This window comes from Pteropus alecto, unplaced genomic scaffold, assembly GCF_000325575.1.
Source record: "Pteropus alecto unplaced genomic scaffold, ASM32557v1 scaffold338, whole genome shotgun sequence".
Lineage (NCBI taxonomy): Eukaryota > Metazoa > Chordata > Mammalia > Chiroptera > Pteropodidae > Pteropus > Pteropus alecto.
Genome location: NW_006441995.1, coordinates 735,388 through 761,499, shown reverse-complemented (window position 1 = coordinate 761,499; position 26,112 = coordinate 735,388). Strand labels below are relative to the sequence as shown.

At 33.3% G+C, this 26,112-nt stretch overlaps 1 protein-coding gene and 1 non-coding gene across 4 annotated transcripts in view; both read right to left on the bottom strand.

Moving 5' to 3' along the window:
• Positions 1–6,466: 6,466 nt before the first annotated feature.
• NIPBL (NIPBL, cohesin loading factor) overlaps positions 6,467–26,112 on the bottom strand; it is a 166,465-nt gene continuing 146,819 nt past the window's right edge. For 2 of the 3 annotated variants that reach the window (XM_006919488.1, XM_015595321.1), the window contains 13 exons: positions 23,833–23,973; positions 23,607–23,700; positions 22,977–23,131; positions 22,382–22,472; positions 19,985–20,158; positions 19,387–19,577; positions 17,449–17,556; positions 16,780–16,980; positions 13,484–13,630; positions 11,567–11,841; positions 10,098–10,272; positions 8,323–8,511; positions 6,467–7,759 (listed from right to left, as the gene is read on the bottom strand). In XM_006919488.1, the coding sequence (XP_006919550.1) occupies positions 7,394–7,759; positions 8,323–8,511; positions 10,098–10,272; positions 11,567–11,841; positions 13,484–13,630; positions 16,780–16,980; positions 17,449–17,556; positions 19,387–19,577; positions 19,985–20,158; positions 22,382–22,472; positions 22,977–23,131; positions 23,607–23,700; positions 23,833–23,973 (2,307 nt within the window). In that variant the 3' untranslated portion in view covers positions 6,467–7,393. Of the gene's footprint in view, positions 7,760–8,281; positions 8,512–10,097; positions 10,273–11,566; positions 11,842–13,483; positions 13,631–16,779; positions 16,981–17,448; positions 17,557–19,386; positions 19,578–19,984; positions 20,159–22,381; positions 22,473–22,976; positions 23,132–23,606; positions 23,701–23,832; positions 23,974–26,112 lie in introns of all 3 variants that reach the window. The other variant, XM_006919489.3, reaches the window with a different exon arrangement.
• LOC112486114 lies at positions 9,165–9,283 on the bottom strand. The gene has a single exon (XR_003048634.1). It is a non-coding gene; the product is annotated as a 5S ribosomal RNA (ribosomal RNA).

Below are 26,112 nucleotides of genomic sequence, written 5' to 3'. Positions count from 1 at the left end.
AAACTGCAGCCAGTGATCTTTTAAAGATGCAAATCTGACTCCACAAATGCAAATTCCTGTTCTACTCCAACCCATCTTAATTTTTTCTATTGCTCACAGGACATTCTTAACATGGCCTACAAAAAGCATGATTTGGCCCATCTACTTCGTCAGCTTCATCACCTTCTCTCATTTGTTTCTTGCCATTTACAGGAACCCAAAGCTTCTAAAGGTGATATGCCCTTTGCATCAGAGCCTTTGCATATGCTGTCATCAATCTGCCACTTTGCATCCTTCATCAATTTTTCCCTCAAGAGTTCAGAGCTCAACCATCATGTCCCTATGGAATAAATTGCCCGGAGCAACTAACCAACATTGTTCTCCATTTCTCAATGATTCAATTAGTATTATTTTGTATCTATTATACCTGTTCATGTCAGGTTTTATCTGAAGATTCGCTTGGAAGAAGCAGCCTGTCTGATCTCCCCCAGCCCTCAAGACTACTTCAGTTCTACAGACTCTCATGATTTCTTTTACTTTCAAACACTCATATCAACTGTAATTTAATAACTATAATTGTGTACTTTGTGGCTCATTTCCTAACTCTCCCACTAGAACACAGTCCAGCACAGTTCACTGCTCATAGTAGGCACTCAGCACATACTGGTCAAATCATTAAATTTGCAGCAACTAAAAATAGTGGAACCAGTGTCAATACCAAGTGATCTACAAGGCAAACTGTTAGAATGAAAGGAAAGAAAGAAGAAACCAATGTTTTAAGTACAGGAAAGGAAGGCAGACCGTAGCCTATGATTTCGTGATCTCTCCAATGAACTCGACCTCTCCCCGTTACTAATTCACCCCTCCTGTCACGCTCTGCCCTTTGTTTCCAGAACCACTCTACCTCAGAAACTCCACACATTCCTTTCTCTGACTTTATCATCCCACTATTCCACTTCTGCTACTCCCAACCTATTTGTCTTCTAATTCATGCAGACCTTTGAACTTTGATCCTTCCTTTTTTTTTTTTCAATATAGTTCTTCAACTATACCCCCAGCAAACCACCAATTCTGGCTCACTGATGAATCACACTGTTTTTGCTGTGCAGCTGAGCACTAGGGGGAAAAATAAGGCAGTCATAAAGTTTGGTCTCATCGCAATTCTCCACACTGTAGCCAGTGAGTGACCTTTCTGAACCATGACCCCAAGTTTAAGGTCCTTCCAAACTCTTGAAATGTGGCTTTTTAGGCCCTTTATTATGTGCTTTTCTCTCCAGCTTCAACACCCAGCATTTCAATACTGATGTCTCTTCCTGTCCTACCACTCCCCCTCAACAATTCCGATTCTTGTCTCTACTCAACTGCAGCCTGGCTTTCCTCTCATCCTCTCTGAAACTCCTCTCTAAATGTTACCATTTACACCCTGAATGGCAGGATCGTTTTTTAGTCTTTGTCCTACTATTGCATTTCACACGTCGCTCTCTCCTTCCCTCTTGAAATTCTTTTTTATATTCTTCCCATACTCCTCTAATCCTTTCTCTGTCTTCTCCCCAAACTCATTTTCCTCCCACTGTACCTTAAGTATTGGTAGTTTCCAAGGTCTTCTTCAGCTCTGTGCTGCTTGCTCTACAGCTTATATGTTGATGAGTCCCAATTGTAGCCTCAGCCCAAACTTTCCTCCCAAAGTGTCATGCATGTGTATGTTCTCACCTTCTAGACATCATCTGAACAGCTCACAGGTACTTGCTTTCAACACATTTAAAATTGAACCTAGTCATCCAAAGTAGAGACTTGATCTTTCTTTACTTCATTCAGTCACCTGTCAAGTCCTGCTATTTTTATTTTTAAAATACGTCTGTATCTCTCCGATCTTCTTTTACTACCATCATCATCCTAGTTCAAGCTGTCACCATCTCTATGACTATCGCATTAGTGTCCTCTTCTTGACACCTTCAAGTCTATTCTCTATGTAGCAGTGAGCTTTCATTAATCCTTTCCTTAAAGTCCTTACACTGCCTGTGTGTTAAAATTTAAGTTCTCGAAATTGTATACTTATCTCCCCTCACTTTCTCTAGCTCCATCTTTTGTTACTGCACTATCCACACTCTGGTGCCTCCACACTGTGCTGTCCACACTTTCAGAATTCCATCTTCCATCTCTCCACTTAACCAAACATTCTGATTATCCAAATATGCACAAAAGATAATTACAGATTTCTTTAAATAAGCTCCCACATAACATGCTAAGTGATTTTATTTACCAAACTTCATATTACACTTATTTCAAAAACACATGGTTTCAGATTATGATTGCTGACTTCAAAGTTAATGATCTTTTCACCAATCCAAATTTTAGTCTTCTACATCAAGCCAGGTAATGTAGAAGACAAATAAAAATAGAATACACAAAATATCGCATTTTATCTTTCCCATTTATCAAACAGGATAGGCCATTTAAAATCTGAGAATATAAAAGCGGATCTTTTAAAAAAGTATAAAAGAACTACAGTATTTAGTCACTTTGTCAACATGCATTCAGATCTTAACAGGTGACTGAATAAGAACTTTCCAGATGAAATCTTCCTTATAAGAGCAAATGATTTGGGAACTAAGGGCCTGAGGGTGCTCTTGGATCACTCTCGCCCTGGTACTAAGTAGGTATGTAGCTTGTAGATATCAATTTACCTTTGAGCCTTTTAACCTTACACACAAGTTTGGATTAGAAAGGATCTCGTAACCTTTAGTCCATGGATTTCCAAGGCAGGTCATATACAGAACTGTGGTAGGAGTGACCATGAATCTCTTGGAACTATATGCACAGTTCTGGGTATAAATCTGTACAGTTTTTGTAAGGAGAGCTATTTCATGGCTTTCATTAGATTCTCAAAGAGATTCATGAAATTTTGTTAAGAACATCTGGTTAAATGATTTCTCAGCTCTCATATTGTATGATTCCATACATATTTTTTGAAACTATGGAATGTGGAGATCCATTATTGGTTTAGGTTTTGTGACAGACTATAATTACTTTTTCTTGTTTTTAGTTCCAGGGTCTAAACCTATAACATTAAGCCCTAAATGATAATTGTAGGCAAGTTACAATCAAGACATATGTACATTGCCATTTCTTAGCAGAAGGCTAATGTCAAAGGTGAAGATATTAGCACCATTTGACAAAATAACTTCATTTGTAAGGTCCTAAGAGACTGAGATTAAACAATGATTATAAAAAAAAAGTCACAGAGGCAAAATTCCATTCAACAAAAAACATGATGCCTATAAACTATATAATAAAAATAATCACAGCCTGTAGTCCACTTATTTCAAGCAGTAAGTTAATACAAATTTCTGACTAACAGAAGAACTTTAATCACAGGCTCTTTTGTTATTTAAACTGTTTCCTTAATTCATCTGCAATTGCCAGCTTGGCATTTGCCAACTAAAATTGAAAGGATTAAATGTTTATCACCATCTTTCTGAAAGGTGAACCTACCTCCTTATTTCATTATGTCTGTAATGGTACCTCTCTCTGTTCTAGTTATGCAGCCTCAAGAACAATACATATGAGTTTGGAAGACAGACAATGTCTCTCAACCCTACAATACATCCAGGTAAGAAAAAGGATTACAAACCAGAAAATAATGGTTGTTTCTCTATTTCAAATCAACCATTTTCTTAAGAATCCAAGGATAGTTTCTTCATGAAAAATTTGCAAATAAAAGCCAGATAAAGAAACCTATGGATTAAGACCTAAAAAAAACCACATTTTGAGAAAATTGAATATCTGAACATTTACTGGATATTTGATGTCAAGGAGTACAAATATTTAAAGATGATATATTTAGAGATGAAACATGTCATCTGGGATTTCAGAAAATTATAAGGGAGAGGAGTGTGTACATGTTATAGCTCCAACAGGCTTGGTAAGAAATTCAAGATGAAACTGAGATGGATATGTGGTGGTTCCACAACAAAAAAAAAGTTTAAAAAAATCTGATAAGGAAAAAAATAGTATGCATATTGCATCATTCTGAGCAAATGAAGCCATATACAACTGGAGTCTTATAAAGAAGAGTGGGATGGTGGTACTCTATTGTCATGCAAAACACATGGGGATTTTGTGATCATTTTGTCAATAAACTATGCAAACTGGAATTTGGTCCAAATTTACACTCAGCTGTCTCTCAGATAGGACCAATAAGACAAAAAATGGATTTAGAAAAATGTTAAATAAAAATAATACGAATTTGTGTAATAAATACACTTCCTGTGACAATAAATATTTAAGAGGTTAAAGAAATTTTAGTTTTAAAGCAGGCAAACTGAAAGGTTTGAATAAGTAGGAATTTTGTAGAGTAAAAATTATCAAGTGTTTCATATTATTTCAAATGGGTGATCTGATGGGTTTTACATTTGTAAAAGTAATGTTATTCCAGTTTATATCAATAGTTCTGAAAATGCAGAACACCTACGCATTGGACTAGTGACCAGGATAAGTTCCTTGTGCAAGTAAAAGCGGTGTGTGGGGGAGGGAGGACCATACACTTTCCTGGTTAAGTTTATTTCCTAAATGAACATGAAAAATTTGCTTGCTGGTTATGAAATCTACATTGGACAAAAAAGTTTGACTTACCTGTATTCATGAGATAGACTACAGCTGTCAAAAATTGTCTGCGTGCTTCAGTTACCTGCTAACAATTCGAATACTCAATATTTGAACACAGTATATATTACTTTTCTTTAAAAGTTCAAATTTCTTCTACTAGATTACTAAATTATCTTCTGCTTGTATTTTGGTATGGATTTCTTTTAAAAACTACCCATTCTTTGTTCAAATAATAATTTAAATAAGAAAATACTAAAATTTCATATTAAAACATTAAAGTTACTTGGACATTTTTATATCAAATATAGCATATTTTTTCAATACAAGTCAATGAAAATGATATGGCTTACTAGTTATCAACAAACTATAGATTAAGATTGAACTTTGCAAATCTCCAATATACTTGAAAAGTTTGATTTTATGTATTTGACTGCCAAGGCATTAATCTTGTTAAGGCCTAAAAAGTCATATTTGAGAAATCCACTTTTGGAAAACTTTGGTTTGTATATTTAAAAGTTAAGGCTTATAAGTTATAGCAACATTGGCTTATATTAATAGCTAAAATAATATTGGAAGTTAGGACATGTGGAGAATTCTTAAACACAGACATGCATCTGTGACTATCACCTGTAACACAGCCTTACTACTGTGTGCCTACCTCTTAATACTCACCCTAAACAGATCCCTAAAGTACACATACTTCAAGGACCCTTTAGGAACCGGTTTACTTTCATAAGTATCATCTCCTTTAACACCTGCTGTTCAATTAGCTCAGAGTAGTGAGATCCAATTATTCCAACTCCAAATTTAAATCCCTATTATAACATTACAAGTAAATTACTGAATCCTTCTGAGCCTGTTTTTCTTATCTAAAAAATTGTGATAAAATATTTAACTAGCAGAATTTCTGTAAGAATTAAATGAAAGCACACATTATTAAATGTTAGGCTCATGGCATTCAAAATTGGCTTTTTTACCATCTTTATTCTTTCGTATTCTATATGCTAGACTATATTCCTATATTTTTTCTAACTGGTACTTTGCACTTTGATAAATCATATTGTTTTCATACGCCATCTCAAATCCTTAGGTGATAAACTCCAAGGGGGAAAAACCCAATCTAGTTTTGTCCCAGAGTTCACAGTAAGAGGAAACATGCAATTAAGTGGAAGGAAAAAAAGAGAAAACATTTCCTTTAAGAAAATGTTCTGAAAGAATTTCACATAGGAAATAGATCCTGAAGTTATTTTCATCGTGGTTTAATAGGTGTTCACAAAGAGGTATTTTAAGTTATTTTCATCGTGGTTTAATAGGTGTTCACAAAGAGGTATTTTGTGGCAATGTCACTCTTCCTCACAAATTGAATATCTTCATTTATTGGCCAATTTCATAAAACTTAACATTCTAGAGGTCAATTTTAGAAACTGACTTAAAAATAAGTGCACATTTTAAAAAAGATTTAAGTTTGAAACAGACCTTATGCCCTGTAAATTTTAGGCATTAGTATTTCTGAGCATCAACTATGCAAATCAACTAATTAAATACCCACCTCCCCATTTGTAACAACAAATAAATGACAACTGCCCCCAAAAGATGTATAAAACGTTTAGAATAGAAAATCAATAAACATCTCAACTAGTAAAATTACTTTTTCAGCATTAAAAAATAACTCGTGAAAATGTAATATAATTACGAAGTGTCATATTCATTTCAACTCTTATTTCTGAAATAACATATGGAAGAATTTTAAAGAAGAAAAATGCTAGTTTCCCAAAATAGCACGATTGTTACCTTTCCCCAAGATTGTTACTTTTTCCCAAGGTTTAAAAAATAAATATTACCATCATGACATCACTAGAAAGAAATTGAAGCATACAAGGAATAAACTATAGTTTCTTTTTATATCAAAATGTACTCTTGAAAATGTGTTTGGCACAGTGCTAAATCATATATAGTTAATACTAAATATTGCAGGATACAATAAAACCCTGGAGTTAATTGTTTACACCCTCTTATGGGAATGAAAATAATAGATACCAATTATTCAGAAGTCAGCCTATACAAACTTGTATAAACAATATTTTGTTTTGCTTTGAAAACCAGTGATATAATAAATTTTACATAAAAGACTGCAAAATAATATAAATGGATTTAAACAGATCTTTACAATAAGAAATTCAAATGGAAACAGACAAGTAACAAAGAGAAGTAAAAAAATTTATTGCAGTATTCGCTCCACCAGATTGCCTGGGGATCCCTTTTCTTGTATTGTTTTCAGGGTGACCTAATACATCAAAATCTACATTTACAAAAACTCCTTCTGTAGATAGGTCATAGATACTGCATGCTTTTTTTTTCAACAGAATAAATTATATATCCAGGAGATTCTGCCATTTTACAGCCTGGAAAAAACAATGCTTCCCTGGAAACTGGGCTAAGCTAAAGAAAGCCATCCGCTGCTAGGTTAAACTCCAAGAACACTTTATTAAGAACATTAACAGACTAATTTCCAACATTCACTTGTTTATTTTTTAAACAGAAAGTTTTTTTCCAAGATATAAACAATTTTTGTTAAACTATAATACAGTGGGAGTAAAAATGAACTGAGAATCTGTTTCTGCTGCACAACAGCGAAGGGAGCTCCCACAAAAATGTTTGCCCAACATTTCCTTCTTTTGTTCCTGCATCCCAGGTTCCATTCTTACTCTTCATAAAACTGATTTTTTTTTTTTTTGCCAGAATGTTGATATTTCAAGTTTTTCTGCCTTTTAAAAAAATTCCTGTAAATTTGGCTGCATGTACAAATTCATTAGCTGGAAGTCCCATCCTTGGCGGCATACAGGGATCGTAAAGTCTGAACAACTTTATTAGTCAGCTTATTAGCACTCGTTAGAGCAATTTTTTTGTAAATAATGTCTGACTCTTTAATAGTGTCTACCCAAGGCACCAGTTTGCGGCCATCACGGCGCTTAGCCTCAGTCCAGGAGCCACTGTAGGAGCCTGCCATCCACTGAACACTGAAGCCATTGCTGGTTTTCTGTACTACTCTTGCAATTTGTGGTCGATCTTTGTACTTTGGACAGCAAATAGCGATGACATCCATGACGTCAACACTTTCATTCATCTGTGCTGCCAACTCCGTAGAGTCTGAATTTCGTTTTGACCTTCTCAATGACTAAAACATTGGGAGGGGGGGAAAAAGACCAAGTGTTACACAAAAGAATTTTAGTGAAATTATTGTTTTTATTGCTTTTAATCCCTTGACGCCGGGAGTTGGGATTTCCCAGCACACTTCCATTGCCGGCAATGAGACGCACCGTGACCGCCAGCGCCAAGGGGTTAACACATACTTGTAAAAGCATATAACTCTTTAATTTGTACCCGTGTTTTTACTCTTATTGATATATAAAATTATATATACATTTGAACCATAAAGCTACATAAAATTTAGCAACAATAAAAAAGGATAACACACATTAATACAATCCAAAGAAAAATTAATAATCCTTTATGCTGGATAAATCTCATTTCTGTTTTTTTCTTTTTTATTGTCTTTTATGTTAAACTTTCTACAAAAGGATGTATAAATGGTTAAGTAGAGAATCTCTATCTACAAAATGTTTTCTCTCATAAGTATTACATTACTTGGTGTACATTTAAAAGACTGACATATATAAGCACATAAAAATCATTTTACGTAATACGCTGCGAAATACGTTGACTCCTCCTCCGCCTCACCCCTGAAGTGCCTCCTCCTCTATCCTCCCCATCACTTTCATCATCTTCTGTCTCTGCTGCTGCATTATTTTTAGGGCTGCCTCCTCCAAGCAGCGAGGTAATTGCTTTGTTCCGAGCATTTGTACTAGCTGACACTTCCCCTTCTTCTTCCTCTTCATCGGGGTCCAGGTGTTCCATGAGAAGTTTGAACTACAAAAATCAGATGTTAATTTAGAATTTTAAGTAAATATTTCAAAGACTGTCAAGTCCCTACATGTTTTCTTTTTAACTTTTTTCCTAAATGTTTTCTAGGGCAGGAGTTTGGTATGGGTGAAATAGACTTTAGCCATTGTCCAAGTCAGGAGCTGGCAAACATTTTCAGTAAAGAGCCAGATAGTAAATATTTTTGGCTTTGCAGGCTATATAGTCACTCTCATGACTACACGACTCAGCTATTGTAGTGTGAAAGCAGCTACAGACAGTACATATATGAATGTGCATGGCTGTTTTAAAAACACTTAGTTTTATTTACAAAAACAGGCAGTGAGCCAATTTGGCCCATAAGTCAGAGTTTGCTGATCCTGATCCAAGTCATCAAAAGCAATTGACAGACATTAAATTTTCTGCCCCCCTTGAGCTCTGCCAAGATAAGAACATACAAGAGGAAAGAAAAGATGTTGAGTAATTTTAGATGAAAAGTAAACTAATTTTCAGCTTTAGAGTATAAAAAAGCAGTCTATAAAATAATGTGAAACAGGTTTCATTCTTGGTAAAAAAAAAATCATTATTAGTTATGTTTGGCTACCTGCTTTAAATAAGATTAAAATAACAAACTTCATTTTTTTAATTTTATTTTTTGTTAATGTCTACAGCCCCTGGTATTCCTAGGTGGTCTCCCATCCAAGTACTAACCAGGCCCAACCCTCCTTAGCTTCCGAGATCAGACGGGATCGGGCATATTCAGGGTGGCATGGCCGTAGTCAAAATTTCATTTTTTTAAGACAGTCTTTAAAAACATTTTTTAAACATTAAAAAATTTTACTGCAGTGAAATATACAGAACATAAAATTTACCATTTAAATTATTTTAAAGTGTTCAATTCACTGGCATGAAGTATATTCACAATGTTGTGCAACCATCACCACTGTCATTTGCAAAATTTTTCATTAACAGAAACTCATTCTGTCCCTATTCAATAACTCCCCACTCCTCCCTCCCCTCAACCCCTGGTAACCACTATTCTATTTTCTGTCTCTATATATTTGCCTATTCTTAAAGATATTTTAAAAGCACATTTAATACATATATACTCTTACAAACTTGTTGAGTACATATGTAGGAGACATACAAATATATTTGCAATATTTCTGTAAGAACGTATGAAAAAGTAGTAATACTGGTTGCCAGAAAGGAACAGAATGGCTAAAGAAGGTAGGAGGATGACTTTTCATGGTTTTTCCTTTTATGAAATTTAACCATGTAATAAGCTACCGAATTAATAAAAAACAAAAAAAAAACAGAAGAAAAAAACCAAATAGGCATAACTTTTTCCTAAAAACTTTCATTTTCGCTAAAAAAAAATTAATTCATGGGCTGGCAACTTCTAAGAAAAAATAATTATGATGCAGTAGGTGAAATGGGAAAGCAAGCTTAAAGTAACTCCTTAAAACCAGAGAGAAAAATCTTGATAGTCTGTGAAAATTACCTTCAATGTAAAGAAGGATAACTAACTCCTAAAATTTACTTTTCGAAAATGCCATTATTAGAAAGAATTATATTTTGGTTTTGCTACTCACATCTAGATACTGTTTTACTATACTCCTCTTCACATCTTCAGTGATTTTGGAATTAGCCATATCACTCCGCAGGAAGTCCAGTGTTTGTTTTGGATGAAAATGAACTCCTGTTTTTCGGTTTATCGCTTTATCATATACTTTTGCAGATTCAGACGGAGAGTATTTCTGAATTTTACTGTTTGGGGAAAATAAAACCATTAACTAAAAATTTTCCAGGCATTTACATTTAAATTGCTCCTAGTTAAATTTTATTTACTAGTAATTACACTTTTGTCATACAAAATTATATTTATTTTATATAATTTATAAGTTCAACCAGTGAACTTGTATATAAAATAAATATAATTTTAAAAAGAGAAGTAAAGGCATAAAGGCAAAGGTTAAAAAGAATAATATTCTCGTTTCCCTCAGCATTTGTCTTGAATAGAGGCATCATTTAAATGAAAGCAGTGTGATTTTCAGACAGTTTTAATATAATTACAATACTACCTGAGTGGTTTACCTCGTTCTACTTTTTTACCACCCCTCCTCCCCGCGCCAACTATATATTCCCTATACAGCAGCCAGAATGACTGCTTACAAACCTGTTTCATATTATTAACAATTCTGCTTAAAAATCTTTCCGACTCTTTAGCACTGCCCCAAGACCAAACCAAGTTTTAAATTACTTTTAATTAGTTGCCAACATTTAACATAAAGATATTTGTCATAAAAATCTGGATTACCTAGCTTATTTTGAAAAAGTGGAAGTTGTGACTACATTGCGCCCTCTCTCTCTCTTCATTGGTGACAAGCTGATGAACACCTGGGTAATATCTGAGCCCTTTAGATGAAACATACCCTTTCCAGTCTGCCAGTGACCTTCTACCACATCCATCTTACTCATTACACTATCTGTTCCCTATGAACATTTGACTTTGCGATTCCTACCTATTGTAGGGGTTTGATGAATGTGAAAAATGATTAAAATTCCATGGGTACTGGTAGAAAAGAGATACCTACAGTGACTGACGGTAAGTAAAATTTCATGGCATTCACAATAATTAGAACTTTTTTTTTTATCTCTTACTTTATAGAATACATTAAAGACTATTTGAGTTCTGTTAGAGCTCAGCCTAGTTGGTCTGCATCTATTTTTCATTCACAATTCCTTAGACACTTAAATTTGCAATCTATGTTAAGTTTAGCCTAATTCTCTAATAAGATCTTTTTAAGGAAATCAACAAAATAAGACCTTTAATTTACAATGCATTATTACCAAGCCAAAGAATACATTTTACCTCTGTTCAATAACAGAATGGACAAATTATGGTATATTATACAACAAAATACTATGTAACAATAAAAAGAAACAAACTTTTTTTAAAGGAGCATTTTCAATATTAAAGAAAGCGTGAGATCAAAACTGGGTTTAATATTTCTTTATTATCTGAACAAAGTTTTTTCTTTCCTTGCTTATGTAATCTTACCTATCTGAAAATCCACAGAGATTCTTCAAATGTTGTTTTAACATCAGAAGCAATAAAATACCCTGGGAGACATTTGCAAACTCGATTAAGGGAGCTGAATTTTCTGGCAAACATTTCATCACTGAATTTATATCATCTTCTGAATCTGAATCTGAATCTGATTCTACTCGTTTCCGTGACTTCCGAGGCCTGGAAACTTCTTCCTCACTTTCACTTGACTCATTTTCCTTAGTAGGTGATGATTTTCTCTCTTTCCTTTTGTCTTTTACCATAGACTGAAAGAAAAGGAAATTATTTTGTTTGAAAAATAAAAACAAAATGTCACTGACAAATACATATATGCTCCATTCCAACAGCTTCTAAATTCATCCTTAAATTAATATTTTATGCACTGAAACCCTCTGCCTTTCTATAAACAACTGGAGATGTAACCTTTGGGGGGAACCAGTAGGTTCCACGACTAAATAAAATCATATATAATCAACTTCTCTGACCGCATCCCCGCCTCCCGTGAAAAAACCCCTTCTGAAATATCATTCAAAGGGAAACAATTTTTTGTAGGATAGTAATGAAAGATAAATTAGCTATAAAAGTATCAATTTGGTACATAGGTAAGCCATTATAGAGGAAGAGCAGTAATTACAATTTAACTGAGGAAGAATACTGCAGGCTGAACACCCCCAACTTCTATCAAACTCTCCCTCTTTAACAACTTTTCAGCAATATGCAATTTTTCTTATACATATATTCGGTCTTTTTACTTTATGAAATTTAAACTCTTAAAAAAAAACAAAGTCAGCTGGGTTTAAGAGGGAGAAAAGACTAGATTACAAAACAATTATTCAAAATCTGTTAGGAAATAAAACAGGAGAAATATTTACAGATATATCCACAACAGTAAGTAAAGTAAGATATAATATGATGGCTAAAGTTCCTGGGAAATTATTAACTTCTCAAACTTCTATGTGCACATTAAAAACCTAGGGATTCCATTAAAAACAGACTCTGTTTCAGCATGTGTAAGGTGGGGCCTGAGGTTATTCAGTTCTAACAAGCTCTCAGGTGAGGCCACTGCTGTTGATCTTGGTCCACATGTTAAGAAGCAAGAGGTTTAGATACCTCTGTAATTCCAACTCTTCTTAGGTGTTAAAATAATGTCCCTGATTTACAAGTTTGACCAGGCTGAGTTGTGAGCAATATAATTTTGTAAAATGAGATCTATTTGCATCATCAGGCACATGAAAATATTCCAATTATAAAGAATTTACTGAGTGCAAACCATGTGCCTGGTGTTATATCAGGTACTTTTACAATTAAACCAATTATATATTTCCTCCTAAAAACCAAGAAAGAGAAGACATAAGGTTTATAACAAACTTTACTAAAGTTCTGGGCACATGATATACCAACTTCATGATGATACTGGTGTTGAGGGATAAGAAATCAATAGTATTATATAATTTTGTTTTTTTTCTTGTAAGTAAACTATCCGCCTCTCTCTCTGCAAGTGTACTATTATGATCTACAGCATTACTAGATTTATAGAATAGCAAGGTACTTTAAATGGGGTTTAACTATATATGAATGGACACCAAACACTTAAGGTCAGTGCTTAAAGTGATGGCTTACGAACAGAACAATCCATTTATACATATATCTTTTATATTATATAAATTATATAATCTTTCATACTATATGAAATCTATCCATCTGAAATGGACTAACTTTAGGTCTTTCTTAATAGAAATAAAATGGTAACCCATTTCCTCTCCCCAATTCAAGCACAGCCCAGATTTCAGTAAGTTCATTTAGATTTTATAAACCTGTGAAAAGAATAAAAAGCACAGCAAGAAACAGTGAAAATAGCATGCCTGCACTTTGACAGATGCATTAAGAATAGTAATGTGTATAACTTACCTCCTTGAATGACTGCAGTAGGTTACTACCAGAAACTGAGAGTGTAATGTCTATATGATGCATTATAAACAACGGCTCTTCCTGTGTCTGGTATGGAAAACAGGCTAGATTGTCTGCTATATACAAGAGCATATTCACTTCTGTTTTCTGTAAATTTTAAAAAAAGGTACACGTTTAGTGGATAATCCAGAAATCCATCCAAAAAGCCTCTTTAGAAAAAAATATTACAGGGCACTTTCACCTCAGTTAATGTTTCAGAGATATGATAAAGAGGGAGGTAAGAAAAAGAGAGGAGGGGGAACAGAAATGGATTTTATAAAATAATCTTATACTCATTTAAAGAGACTTCATAATGACTTATACCATAGTACTATACCTCAAGGAGGGAAGAGGTGAAATTTTTTAGTGTGCCCAAGTAGAATTTCCTTTATATTCTTAGAGAGTACATGGAATCTTTATGCTACATCCATACCACATCAGAAAATATACATATAAATTCATAATTACTTTTCATTGTGCTGAGAGTTTAACCCATATGGAGATCAGTTACACACAGTTACTATTCTGTCCTCAAAAATATGTGGTAATTATAGTACTAATATGTAGGTTAAAAAAAGTTCATCTACCCATAAAACATTTGTCAGTTTTCTATATATACGTAATTTAGAATATCAAAAATCATTCTGACAGTACTACCTCAGTTTCACACTATAAAAACTCTGAAGTAGGCAAAATTTAAAGGAAACAAAATTTAAAAAGCAACAGAGTTTCAGTGTTTCATGATCATATAGAATATAAACAGAAAGATGTTAATATTTAAGTTTCTTTAAAACATTTACAGCTTAAAAAAAAAAAAAGAAAAAAGAGCAATAAAAAAATACTCCCTATCATCTTCCTCTATCCTGTCATCCAAACAATAGAAAACCCAATAGAAGCAGCAGCATTAACAAAAATCCCATAGCACATATGGAATAAACTTGCCATTTGCATTCATGAGACTCTCACTCTACTTTTTATTTTAAATATGTATCAACACTTAAAGTTGAGGAAATGCAGACATAGAACCCTACCTCATCTATAGGTTTTATTACACACACACACACACACACACACACACACACACACACTTCTTTTTACCTAAAACTGAAAATGTTCAGGACAACTCTGAATAAACCTTTCAAAAACTCTGAAATTCTTCAACTTAGGTCATAATAAAGTCCCATATTGCTTCTTCCTTTCAAAAATTAAACTTCTTAAAAGAATAGTCTAGGGCTGCTCCTCCTGTGTGTTCCTCATCATTCTTTAAAATTATGCTTTTGTGCCTCAATGCTTCACTGTTTCTGTCCACCAAATATTCTATCCTATTTTTCTTTTTTTTACTTCTCCTAGACTTCTCTAGCGTATCAAATACTATTTTTCTTTCCTTCCTGAAACCTTCTTCTTTAATTTTCTGTTCTAAACTCTTTGACTATTCCTCTTCTATGTGCTTTCCAAGCCAACTTCTTTTCAAACTGCTTTTAGCAACAATCTTGTTATTCTCTCAGATGTTCAGGACGAAAATATTTCAGTTATCTTTTGACAATTCTTCTCACATAGTCTTATTTATTCCTTCCTCACGTTTCTTTTTTCCTTTCCTACTGTCCATTGTTTTCTTTCCTACAGTCATCAAAACAGAGTAATTCCTATAACCTCCAATGTGAATGTAATGCTAAATCTGTGTTCCTAAAATGCTTACGGCACCTGTCCTCATCATTTTATTTAAACACTTTCACTGGCTTTCCATGGTCTATAAGACCCTCCACAAAACTTGCTTCATTATGACCTTTCTGTTCGAACAACCTATTCACTATTCCCACATATTTTTACCTTTGTACCTTTATTCATGCTTTTACCCTTGCCTTAAATAGATCTATCTCATCTAATGTCCCTATGCCTTCAGTATTTTGTTCCTCCTCTGAATCCTTTGTTGGAGGTAGTAAGAAGAATGCACTGCATGATGAGAGCTGGATTTAGCATTTCACATGCTGAGGTGACAGAACATCAACCTAATGACATACAGCAGGCAATGAAACCACACAGAAATGAAGCTCGGGAAAGAGATAAAGGACTATAGCAGTATTATTCATACAAACCACTTGGTACTCAGGATATGCTAACTTTTACTATTATTTCCTTTATTTTGTGCCCTACATCTTAACTGGAGTTAAGAGCCAATGAGGGCAAGAGGATTATATCACACTATTTTAGACTTCTAGCACAATGTCCTATACAAAATGATACCTTAATGCTGGTGATGTAATGATGATGATAGTAATGATGATGATTAAATTTGATCCCAAGAATTTTTAGAATAGATGTTTGTAATATTTATTTGCTGGGCCATATATCTAAAAATTTCATGTACTATTGAAAAGAAGAGGTCTAGTAAGGCATCTACATTCTGGTAATTTTAATTTTGTTTTATTGAAAAAAATCTGGTGCTGAAACAGCAATGGAGTCTAGCTATCAAGTGATTAAAATAAGAAAAATAATTCTTTTGTTTCTAAAGCTTTACAACCATAGACTAATTGATATGCTCTATGCGGGCAGACATCACATCTTCTAACACAATGGCTACCACATAGCAGGTGCTGAATAAAAATTTATGTATAATGAATGAATAAACTAAGAGGTAAGCTTAAAGAAAAGGATGTTGTGTTTTCTTGGCTTATGGTCCGGGAAAATGCCACTTGTGTAACAACAGCCAAAGGTCAAAGGATCAAATTATAATTACATGAATGTGGGCTCTTTTAAGGAAGTCAACTTGAACAAGCAGGGGATCCCAGCAGCTAAAAACCTAGAACAGTTATTCTAACAATATTCAAATCTGAACAGAAATGAGTGAAATCTCTCTCCCTCCCTCTCTCTTTTTCTTTCTTGCTCTCTCTCATCTATCCCCCAAAGTGATAGTGTAGTGATACAGCTTATTTAAGGGTATGCTTAAAAGAACTGTTTTCAAAGTTTATAAGATACTCAGTATGGACACACTATTATACTTTATCTCTCATTGTATTTATTCTCATGAAAAATTTCCCATCCAATTCTGACTGTATACCTTGTATTAACAAACTTGCTGCATGTTTACAAGTAAGTAATAAGCAAAATATTTTGTTCTAATATGAATATGGCCAGGACGATTACCAAAGACTTAAACGCACATTTAAAATAGTCGCTATTACTTACTAAAATGTGACTATTTTAGGCATGACATTTATTAAACATTTATTTTCTTAAAATAATAAGTTTTTTATACTTACTGCTGTGTCATCAAAGAGGTTGAGTAAAGAAATGAGAAATGCTCGTCTGTGCTGGCGGTTTCCACGGATCATGGAGTAAAGGTGTGAACACAAAGCACTAGAGGACTCATCCTGTCTGAAACCCCTTACGGGATCTTTTAGGCATGTGTTGATTGCCTGTTGTACCTGGTAAGACATCTTCATACCAGCCACCGCTTTCATCTGAAATCAATAAAAGCCTCATTTTTGTTATGGAAATTAAGTCAAATTAAAAATATATTTTGAGCATTACAGTCGAAGCTAACTTCATTATGTGGTTTTCTTATTTAAATAATAAAATCATAGAATGCAAGTGCTGGAAGAACATTAGAAATCATCTGTTGAAATCCCTTTATTTTACAGTACAAAATATCGAGACCTAGAAGAGTCACTACTGCCACGACCACACAATAGGAACTAGAACCCATGCATGCCAGCATGCTTGCTGGACTATTACCTCTAGCTCAATCTTAAGAGTTAATTTTAAACAAGAATAAACACCTTACAGGACAAACTTGCTGCATGTTTACAAGTAAGTAATAAGCAAAATATTTTGTTCTAATATGAATATGGCCAGGACGATTACCAAATGGTTAAACAAAAAAAAAAAAAAAAGTTTAAGTTTAGATTATACAATTTAAATATACATACATGAATGAATCCAGCATATTTTTTGTCTATTTCCACAAGCTGCTGATCAGCCTTGTTCCGCATAGCTGGTTCTGGGTCTGTGCCCATAGCAATTAAATATGGTACACACTAGAAATAAAAATACAGGATTTATAAAACATCATAGTAGTAGAAGCTCTATAATATCCTGACATATGTTAAAACTCACTGTATATCTGGGATATGTAAATTTAGCTTTATAGGCCTTCTTTTAAATGCCATCTTTCAGTGTCCTTTTAAAAATAATTAACCTCTCCTTAGAATTAGCTTAAAGCAAAAAATAAAATAAAATAAAAAAGTAGTGAAGTGCAGTAAAAATGATAGTGAAATTTAAACAATTTCAATGTGAATTAAGGTTCTTTAACAGAAAAGGGCTCCTACACTAAGAATATTCATTTAAGACTATGATAATCATACTACAAATGTGTAATCCAATAAATTTTTCAAGCTTGACTGAATTTGCTATGTAAAGATAACATAGGGCAAAAAGTAATTTGTCTTCCACTCCCAAAACTAGAAAAATACAAATTTTCCCCCATAAAGTTGATTTTAGGTATGTCTTCAATGATTGGATAGCTAGTATTTTGGTAACAACCATATTTAGAGTACTTCTAAAGTCAAGAAACACTAATACTCAAATGCATATGAATTCGATAGCAGTAAGAAGAGAAAAACTACAAAAACAAAAATAACTTTAAAAAAGTACACATGGCACTAACTGGAATGGGTGATCATGGATTAAATCCTGAATCAATGGGAAAAAAAGTCCATAAAGAATATTATTAGCTAAACTGGCAAAATTTGAAAGTAAATTGCATATTAAATAATACAGTATCAATGTTAAAATTCCTGAATTTGATTATTGCATAATTATGGTTTTATAAGAGAAAGTCCTTATTCTTAGAAAATATGCTCAAGTGTTTAGAGGTAAAGAATTATGATGTCTGGAATTTACTATCGAATGACTTAATGTAGAGATAATGCAAATGTGGCAAAATATAACTAATGGTAAATATTGGTGACGAGTCTGAAGAAGTTCATTGTACCATTCATGCAACTGTTTTAAATGTGAAAATTAAAAGGAAAGTTTAAAATAGCAGATACAGTCATAAAAAGCACAACTACTTGAAGCCATTTAGAATATCAGCAAAGAGTGCTAAGTACTTCAAAAATTCGAGTCTCAGCATACTACTACTGTACATTTTATTGTGATCTTGATGATTACATATAGCACATTTCAGAAAAAGTTCCACAAAAAGTAGCCAAAATAAAAATCTTGGAAAAAAAAAAATCCTGAAGGGTCATGGGCTTTGGTTATCTAATAAATTCACTTCTGTGGTCTACAGCACTCTCCTGAACATGTCAGGTGGTATATATACTACTCTATCAGTATTAGCTGCCAATCCTTAGTAATACTATTATGTCTTTATTCCATCATTTGGTCCTCATATCAATGCTATGAGGTGTGAGTAGTTGATATTACCTTTAATTTACAGATGAAGGAACTGAGTTCAGATTATGTAATTTACTTTGCTGTGAACTAAAATCCACTCTGTTTAACAGTTAGATTATATTCCTAACTCCAGTTAACCCTCTTGACATTACAGGTTGTTGGTTTTTAGGGATAAGAGTTAAAATGGATTATAACAAATCTATCACTCCTACTCAGAAAGTGATTCCAAGTACATATTCTGCTAGTATAAATTGGAAGTTTGTTTAATACAGACAACATTATAAGTGAATGGGTATTTTGCAGTATTGATAACTTAAGAGACAGATTAAAACTTGGACTCTTAAGAGTTTAGGACCAAAAAAAAATTAAGAGGAACAAAGAACTACTTATTCTCTAACCACAATGTCATCATATAATAACAAATCTGGCTCTTTTAGTAATTCCTGCAGTTATTAATACATACTTACCTGAACTGGATGAATAAGACCTTGGTTTAGAGTCAATGCAATGACATTTAGGGCAAAGTGGCGTACACTTGATTGGGTGTGAAAAAACGCCTCAAGCACCTGTTTGAGGTAAAGCTGCATGATGGAACTACTCATCCCTGAGGAAACATCACCCATTTCTTTTAAATCTTCCTGTTTTGCAACTTTCTTCCCTACAAAAAAAAGTAACATATTAGAACATGTATACTAAACTTTACTTAAATACATCAAATTAGACCACAACCAAAAGCACAAAATGTTATAGCTAGTGCTTTGGCTCAATAGTTTTTAATCCTTTTTTTTTCCCCCCCCGGACTCTGTCAGAGGTCCCTTTGAGAACCAGATGAGAATTAGAATTCCTCTCCTCTCTCAAAATGTTAATGTCTGTACAAACATTAAATTTTACAAACTATTTTACAGACTTTATGAATACCCTTAAGCCTAGATACGGACTTATGGACTCCTGAACTGAATTCCTTCATCTAACAGATTAGGAAATTTAGATATCTAAATTAAAAATGAGTCAAGAGTATTTTAACTGTAGCCACACTGGAAAATTTAAAACTATATTTTCACTTACAGTCTCTATCTGCCTGTTGCATACGTGTATCCTCTTCTTGCAGGTAAGTCTGGAGGTTTTTTAACACTTGTATTTTTAAATTTACTGAGGAGTTCTTATCAGATAAAATATTATTATATAGGTTTTTCACCTCTTGCTCAAACATTAGACTTGGATGCTGAATAAAAGCAAATCCTAAAGAAGAGAGAAAAAAATCTCTTAATATATTCATATTAAAATTAAATATAACATTTAATAAAAATGTTAATAAATTATACAAAGAGCTCCTTATTTCAAAAAATTAGAACTTAAAATGACTGGAAGAATATTCTGGTGGCCTTACCTAGAGAAGTATTAGAGCAGGTACTTCTTTCCCCATGAATTAAAAACAAGAAATTGCATTTCAAAGGAGAATTTCACACAAGAGGAAACCTTGAGGAGGGAGCAGGGCCTAGTGGCTAGGGGAGTGGATTAGGAGTCAGGAGTCTTGGGTTCTATTCCTGGCTCCACCACTGACTTGTAGTGTGACCTTGGGTGAGTCACATAATCTCTCTGTGCCTCAATTCTCCATCTGTAAAATGGGGACAATAATATTTACCACCCACCTACCTCAAAGGGATGTTTTCAGGATTTAAGAGGTAATGTCTGCAAACATTTTTTAGATCCCTAGCAAAAGGTACTACATTGGCAGTATTTTTTTAACCACAAGTTAACAAGTAGCAAAATACTATTATCCATGTTTATTTGTATAAAGTGCTTATTTATGCGACATAAATGAAGATCCTTGATGATAGCAAGTATTGTTGATGCCAAATAACAAACTAAACTCAAAGCATAGAGTGATCAGATAACCAGCCCAAGGTCACACAGGATAACTATGGCCCAGGCAAGATGTCAATGTCTTTTATTAACTAGCCTAGAGGCACTAGTTCTTGGTAGTACTGCTTCTTTAAGTTAAAATTTACATACAGTTGACCCTTGAACAACACAGGTTCAAACTGTGTGGGTCCACATATACAAGCATTTTTTCCCCAATAAATATACAGTTGGCTCTTTGTATCCCTGAGTTTTGTATCGCAAATTCAACAAACTGCAGATCGAAAACAGTATTTTCGATCTGTAGTTGGAAATCCGCAAAAGCAGCAGACGGACTGTATGCATTGTTCTATGCCATTTTATATAAGGGACTTGGGCATCCGTGGATTTTGGTATCCGTGAGGGGTCCTGGAACCAGTCCCCCATGGATACTAAGGGACAACTAAATTTTGGGGGAGTCAAAAGTTATGTATATACAAAAAGTAACATATGGATTTTCCTCTGCACAAGGGTCATTGTCCCTAACCCCTGTGTTATTCAAGGGCCAACCATATCTGTTCCCTGAATTAGATGTAAGACTATTAGTTTTGCTACTTTATATGGCTTATGTCCAGACTGAATATTGAAAGGTACACATTTGGCTTGAGGTACTAATGTACAAATATAATGCCTTAGTAAGCGATATATGAATTCTTATTATTAGCTATATGTAATTTTCTGAAAGGGATGAAGAGGAATAAGATAATAAAATTTAAACTTATTTAAATAAGGTTTGGTTAACTTAGAATCTTTTCTTACTCATTTTAGTTCAAAAGACTAAATTATAAACCTTGTTAATGCTACCAAAATAAAGTTTCAAAATAAGTTATTAACCTTATTGAGTAGCTGTACATGTATTTGCAAATAACAAAAAACAAAATGAAAACCTGGACAGAGTGCTCTTCTTGTAATTTTTAAAAGTGCATTCAATTCAGGTACTTTAATGATAATCCTTCTCATATTTCTCTCATATTCCATTATCCTTCCAGATAAGCCACAAACCTAACCTGCAAAGGCACTAATTTACTACATCAGTGCTCCTAGAAAAATATGGGATAGGTATACATCCAAATTGTTCCTTTTAAGTTGGTTGCCATGTGCTTCTACATGAACAAAAGTCTGTGTAGACTGCCCACTGCCTTAACTAGGAGCAGCAGATACATATAATGACAAAGCTTTGTAAAGAAAAAGAACAATGTAAAAATACATAACAGCAAAAAGTTCTTCTAAATTATCTTTCTTTATCAAAGTGCTTAAGGAATATTCTTCTGAAACCCTATGAAGTAGGGGTAGGAGACAGTATTGCCATCTCTATTTCACCAACAAGAAAACTGATAAACAGAGAAGTTATGTGACTGGCTCAAGGTCACCCAGGAAGTCACTGGCTGAGCCAAGAATGGAACCCAGGTGTTTTAAAACCCCCAGTCCTATATTCTAAACAATAGATCCTATTGCAAATAGAAACATACTTAAATAAATCAACAGTTTAGATTCACAATATTTTAAAATTTGCTCAACCTCTCAAACAACTAAAAACTATAAAGAAATTTAGACTCAACTTACCTAGACCAATGATGGCTTTTGTTTGTACTTCTTCATCTGAATGTTTTGTAAAATACATCAATAGTTCAAGTACTTTATCCTTTATGTTAACCTAACAGGAAAAATCCATATTATAAAGAAGAGTAACTTATAACTTAGATCAGTTTTTAGCTATAAAAGGAAAAAAAAAAAAACCTAAAAGCAAACAATGACAATTTCCACATGTGAATCTTTCTAAAGAATAAATCACCAATAAGCTTATAAATTTTAGAATAGCAGGATTCAAAATAAAGAACAAGTGCCAGAATGTAAATAATGTACTGTCCTTCACTGAGAAAGTGAAAAAAAAATCAATAAAGTCGGTTTCTGACCTAAACAGTGTGCCTACTGTTACAAAGCTAATATAAGTTGTGCATACTTATTTTATTACAGACCAGTAACGAACAGTTCACAGATCAGAAGCCAGTCCAAGGACCATGTTTTGAGTAGCACTGTCTCAGAATTCTCATTAAACTCTAATGATGCCTTCATCCTGGAGCATTATACTCATTTTCAGTTTGCAGGATCACACAGTTCTATTTTACTACAGCATACTAAATAATATCAGGATCTTTACCTTACTGTTGCCTTTAAAATCTTCCAGATCAAAATCAAAATGTCGACATAGTGCTCCAACAGTGAAAAGGGATCTAAGAAGTGCTGGTTTGTTTGTTAGAAGTGAAGTGTTATTTGGATCCTCTTGGTGTTGACTTTTTAATTTTGAAATGGCACCTAATAAAAATAATATTTAAAAGAACCCCTTTATTCCTTGAATTATTATGTTCAAATAATTACTACTAATGAATTATAACTGAATTTTATTAATGGTTCTAAGTATTAAATATCTAGAATTATAAGGATACTCCTTATAATTAAAAGAGCATAAAAGAATTATAAGGATACTCCTTATAATTAAAAGAGCATAAAAGAATTAATGTTAAGAAAAAAAACATTTAAATTTTATTTTACATAACAGGCAGAAACCAACATTTATTCATGAATAGATAAATTTCTGAAGTAATCATATTGGGTTATTAAGAGAATACAAAAGATATTAGAAAATACTGCTTCTGAGAGTGGACCATAGACAATAATCACACTTCTTAAAATTCTCTAGATGCTATCATTTATCAAATGTATTAAAAAGGAGTTGGGACAAACTGCAGGATCTAGCAGAATAATTTTAAAGCCCAGGTACAGCACTTACCATAGTATCTATTGAAACAGGCCCATACAAATTTAAAATTTTGTGTCACTTTATTTACAACTGCCCCAAGACAGCTCACACAATGTTGCACTACCTAAAAGATACAGAAAATGTTATCATTTAGACAGAAATTAAAGATAAGTAAAGACAAGGGCAAAAACATGATTAAGTTATCATTTGTGAATTTTATACTAATCAATACAGAGATGGTAAACTGAATGCTTACAGTCATGCCATATTTGATGATCAGTTTCATCAGATCTTCTTCAATAGTAGCAAGGAAAGTTTCACTTGGATGCTCCATCAGTGGTACCACCAGCTCTAGGATTTTTGCAACATTGCAGATAACCATGAAATCATTTTGTGTCTACAGAGATAAAATTAGTGCTTTATGAATATCAAAATCTCAAAAAAAGCTATATATAGTTTTATGTATTTTGGGGTACAGTATTTATGAATGTGAGATTTCAGTGAATAAAAAAAAAAAAACATTAGAAAAGAGATTTTTAAGATAAGGAGAAAAGAGTATCAGACCGTATCAGGAACCAGGATTCTAACTATGCCACTAACTTGTCATATGACCTTTGAGTCACTTACTTAATCACATGCTATAGTTATTCTTTTTTTCCTAAAATACAACACATGTCAATTCTGAACAAAGGTATTTAAATATTAACAGAGTATTTCTTAATATCTTAGAAATACTCAAGATTGGTACAGTTTTTAAAATTAGTATTTTTCAACTAGGGTATGTTAACCTAGTAGTTCTCAACTGGGGGTGAATTTGACCCCAGGGGATATCTGGCAATAACTAGAGACATTTTTGTTGTCACAAGAGGAGTAGGTGGGTGTTCTACTGGCATTCGTGTATAGAGGCCAGCGATGCTGCCAAACATTCTATAATGCTCAGAACAATTCCTGATGACAAAGAATAATCTGGCCCTAAATGTCAATAGTGCTGAGCCTGAGAAGCCCTGTGTTAATTCTTTTTATGATACATTAAAATGTAGACCCTCAGAACTAGGGATAAGTCTTTTTTAAAAAATTTAAATTATAGTAAAAAAATTTTGAACTTTAGAAAGTTTTAAAACTTTGATTAAACAACTAAGCAGATTTTTAATAGGTAAAGCATTTTTTAAAAATCAAAAGGAATTAAAGGATTTACAATAAAAAGTCTCTTTCCTATCTCTGTCCTCCTCATCCAATTCCCCTACCCAAAGGCAACCAAAGTTACTAGGATTTTTTTTTTTTTTTTTGTAGAGTAAGGCTTTCAAATGTACCTTTTTATCTAGCCAAGCTACCATTCCTTATTCTTAGAAATAAGTTATTGACACTCCTTTGGACTCTTTGAGCTTATTATCTCAAAGTTAAAAACTTTCCCATCTCACATTCATCAATTCTTTCAGCATACCCAAAGAATTAAATAAAAAAAATAGGTAAGATGAATACTTCTAAGAAAAACAGAAATCCTGTCATTTCTTTGCCATCTCCCACTTCCATCCCCTTTAAGCAATAGGGAATGAGTTAAAGTAGGCCCAAAAACAGAAGTTTCTGTCAAATAAGATAAATTTATTTGAAGATCACTGTTAAAACTTTATTTTTTAAAACAATGTAGCTATAAAAGGTATCCATCCAAACAGGAAATGAAGAAGTCAAACTGTCACTAGTTGTGGAGGGACATGATTCTCTATACAGAAAACCCTAAAGATTCCAGAAGAACACTACTGGAAACAATAAGCAGATACAGTAAAGTTTCTGGATACAAAATCAACATTCAAAAATCCATAGCGTTCCTATACTCTAATAATGAAGTGTCAGAAAAAGAAGAAAAAATAATCCCTTTTGCAATTGCAACAAAAAGAATAAAATATCGAGGAATAAATCTATCAAAACATGTGAAGGACCTATATTATGAAAACTGTAAGACCCTATTAAAAGGAATCGAAGAAAATACCAAGAAATGAGAAGATATTCCATGTTCTTGGATTGGAAGAATCAACATAGTTAAAATTACCAGATTACCTAAAGCATTATATAGATTTAATGCAATCCCCATCAAAATCCCATTGGCATTTTTTAAAGAAATGAAATAAAAAATCATCAGATTTGTATGGAAGCACAAAAGACCCTGAATTGCCAAAGCCATCCTGAGAAAAAAGAATGAGGCTGGAGGCATCACTCTGCCCGACTTTCAAATTATACCATAAAGCAGCATGGTATTGGCAGCAAAACAGATACACAGACCAGTGGAACAGAATCGAGAGCCCAGAAGTAAACCTGTATTTATACGGTCAAATAATTTTTGACAAAAAAGCCAAAAACATATACTGGAGAAAGGAAAGCCTCTTCAATAAATGGTGCTGGGAAAACTAGAAAACCACATGCAAAAGAATGAAAGTAGACTATTGTCTATCACCACATACCAAAATTAACTCAAAATGGATTAAAGACCTGAATATAAGACCTGAAACCAAAAAATCCATAGAATAAGACTTAGGAACTAAAC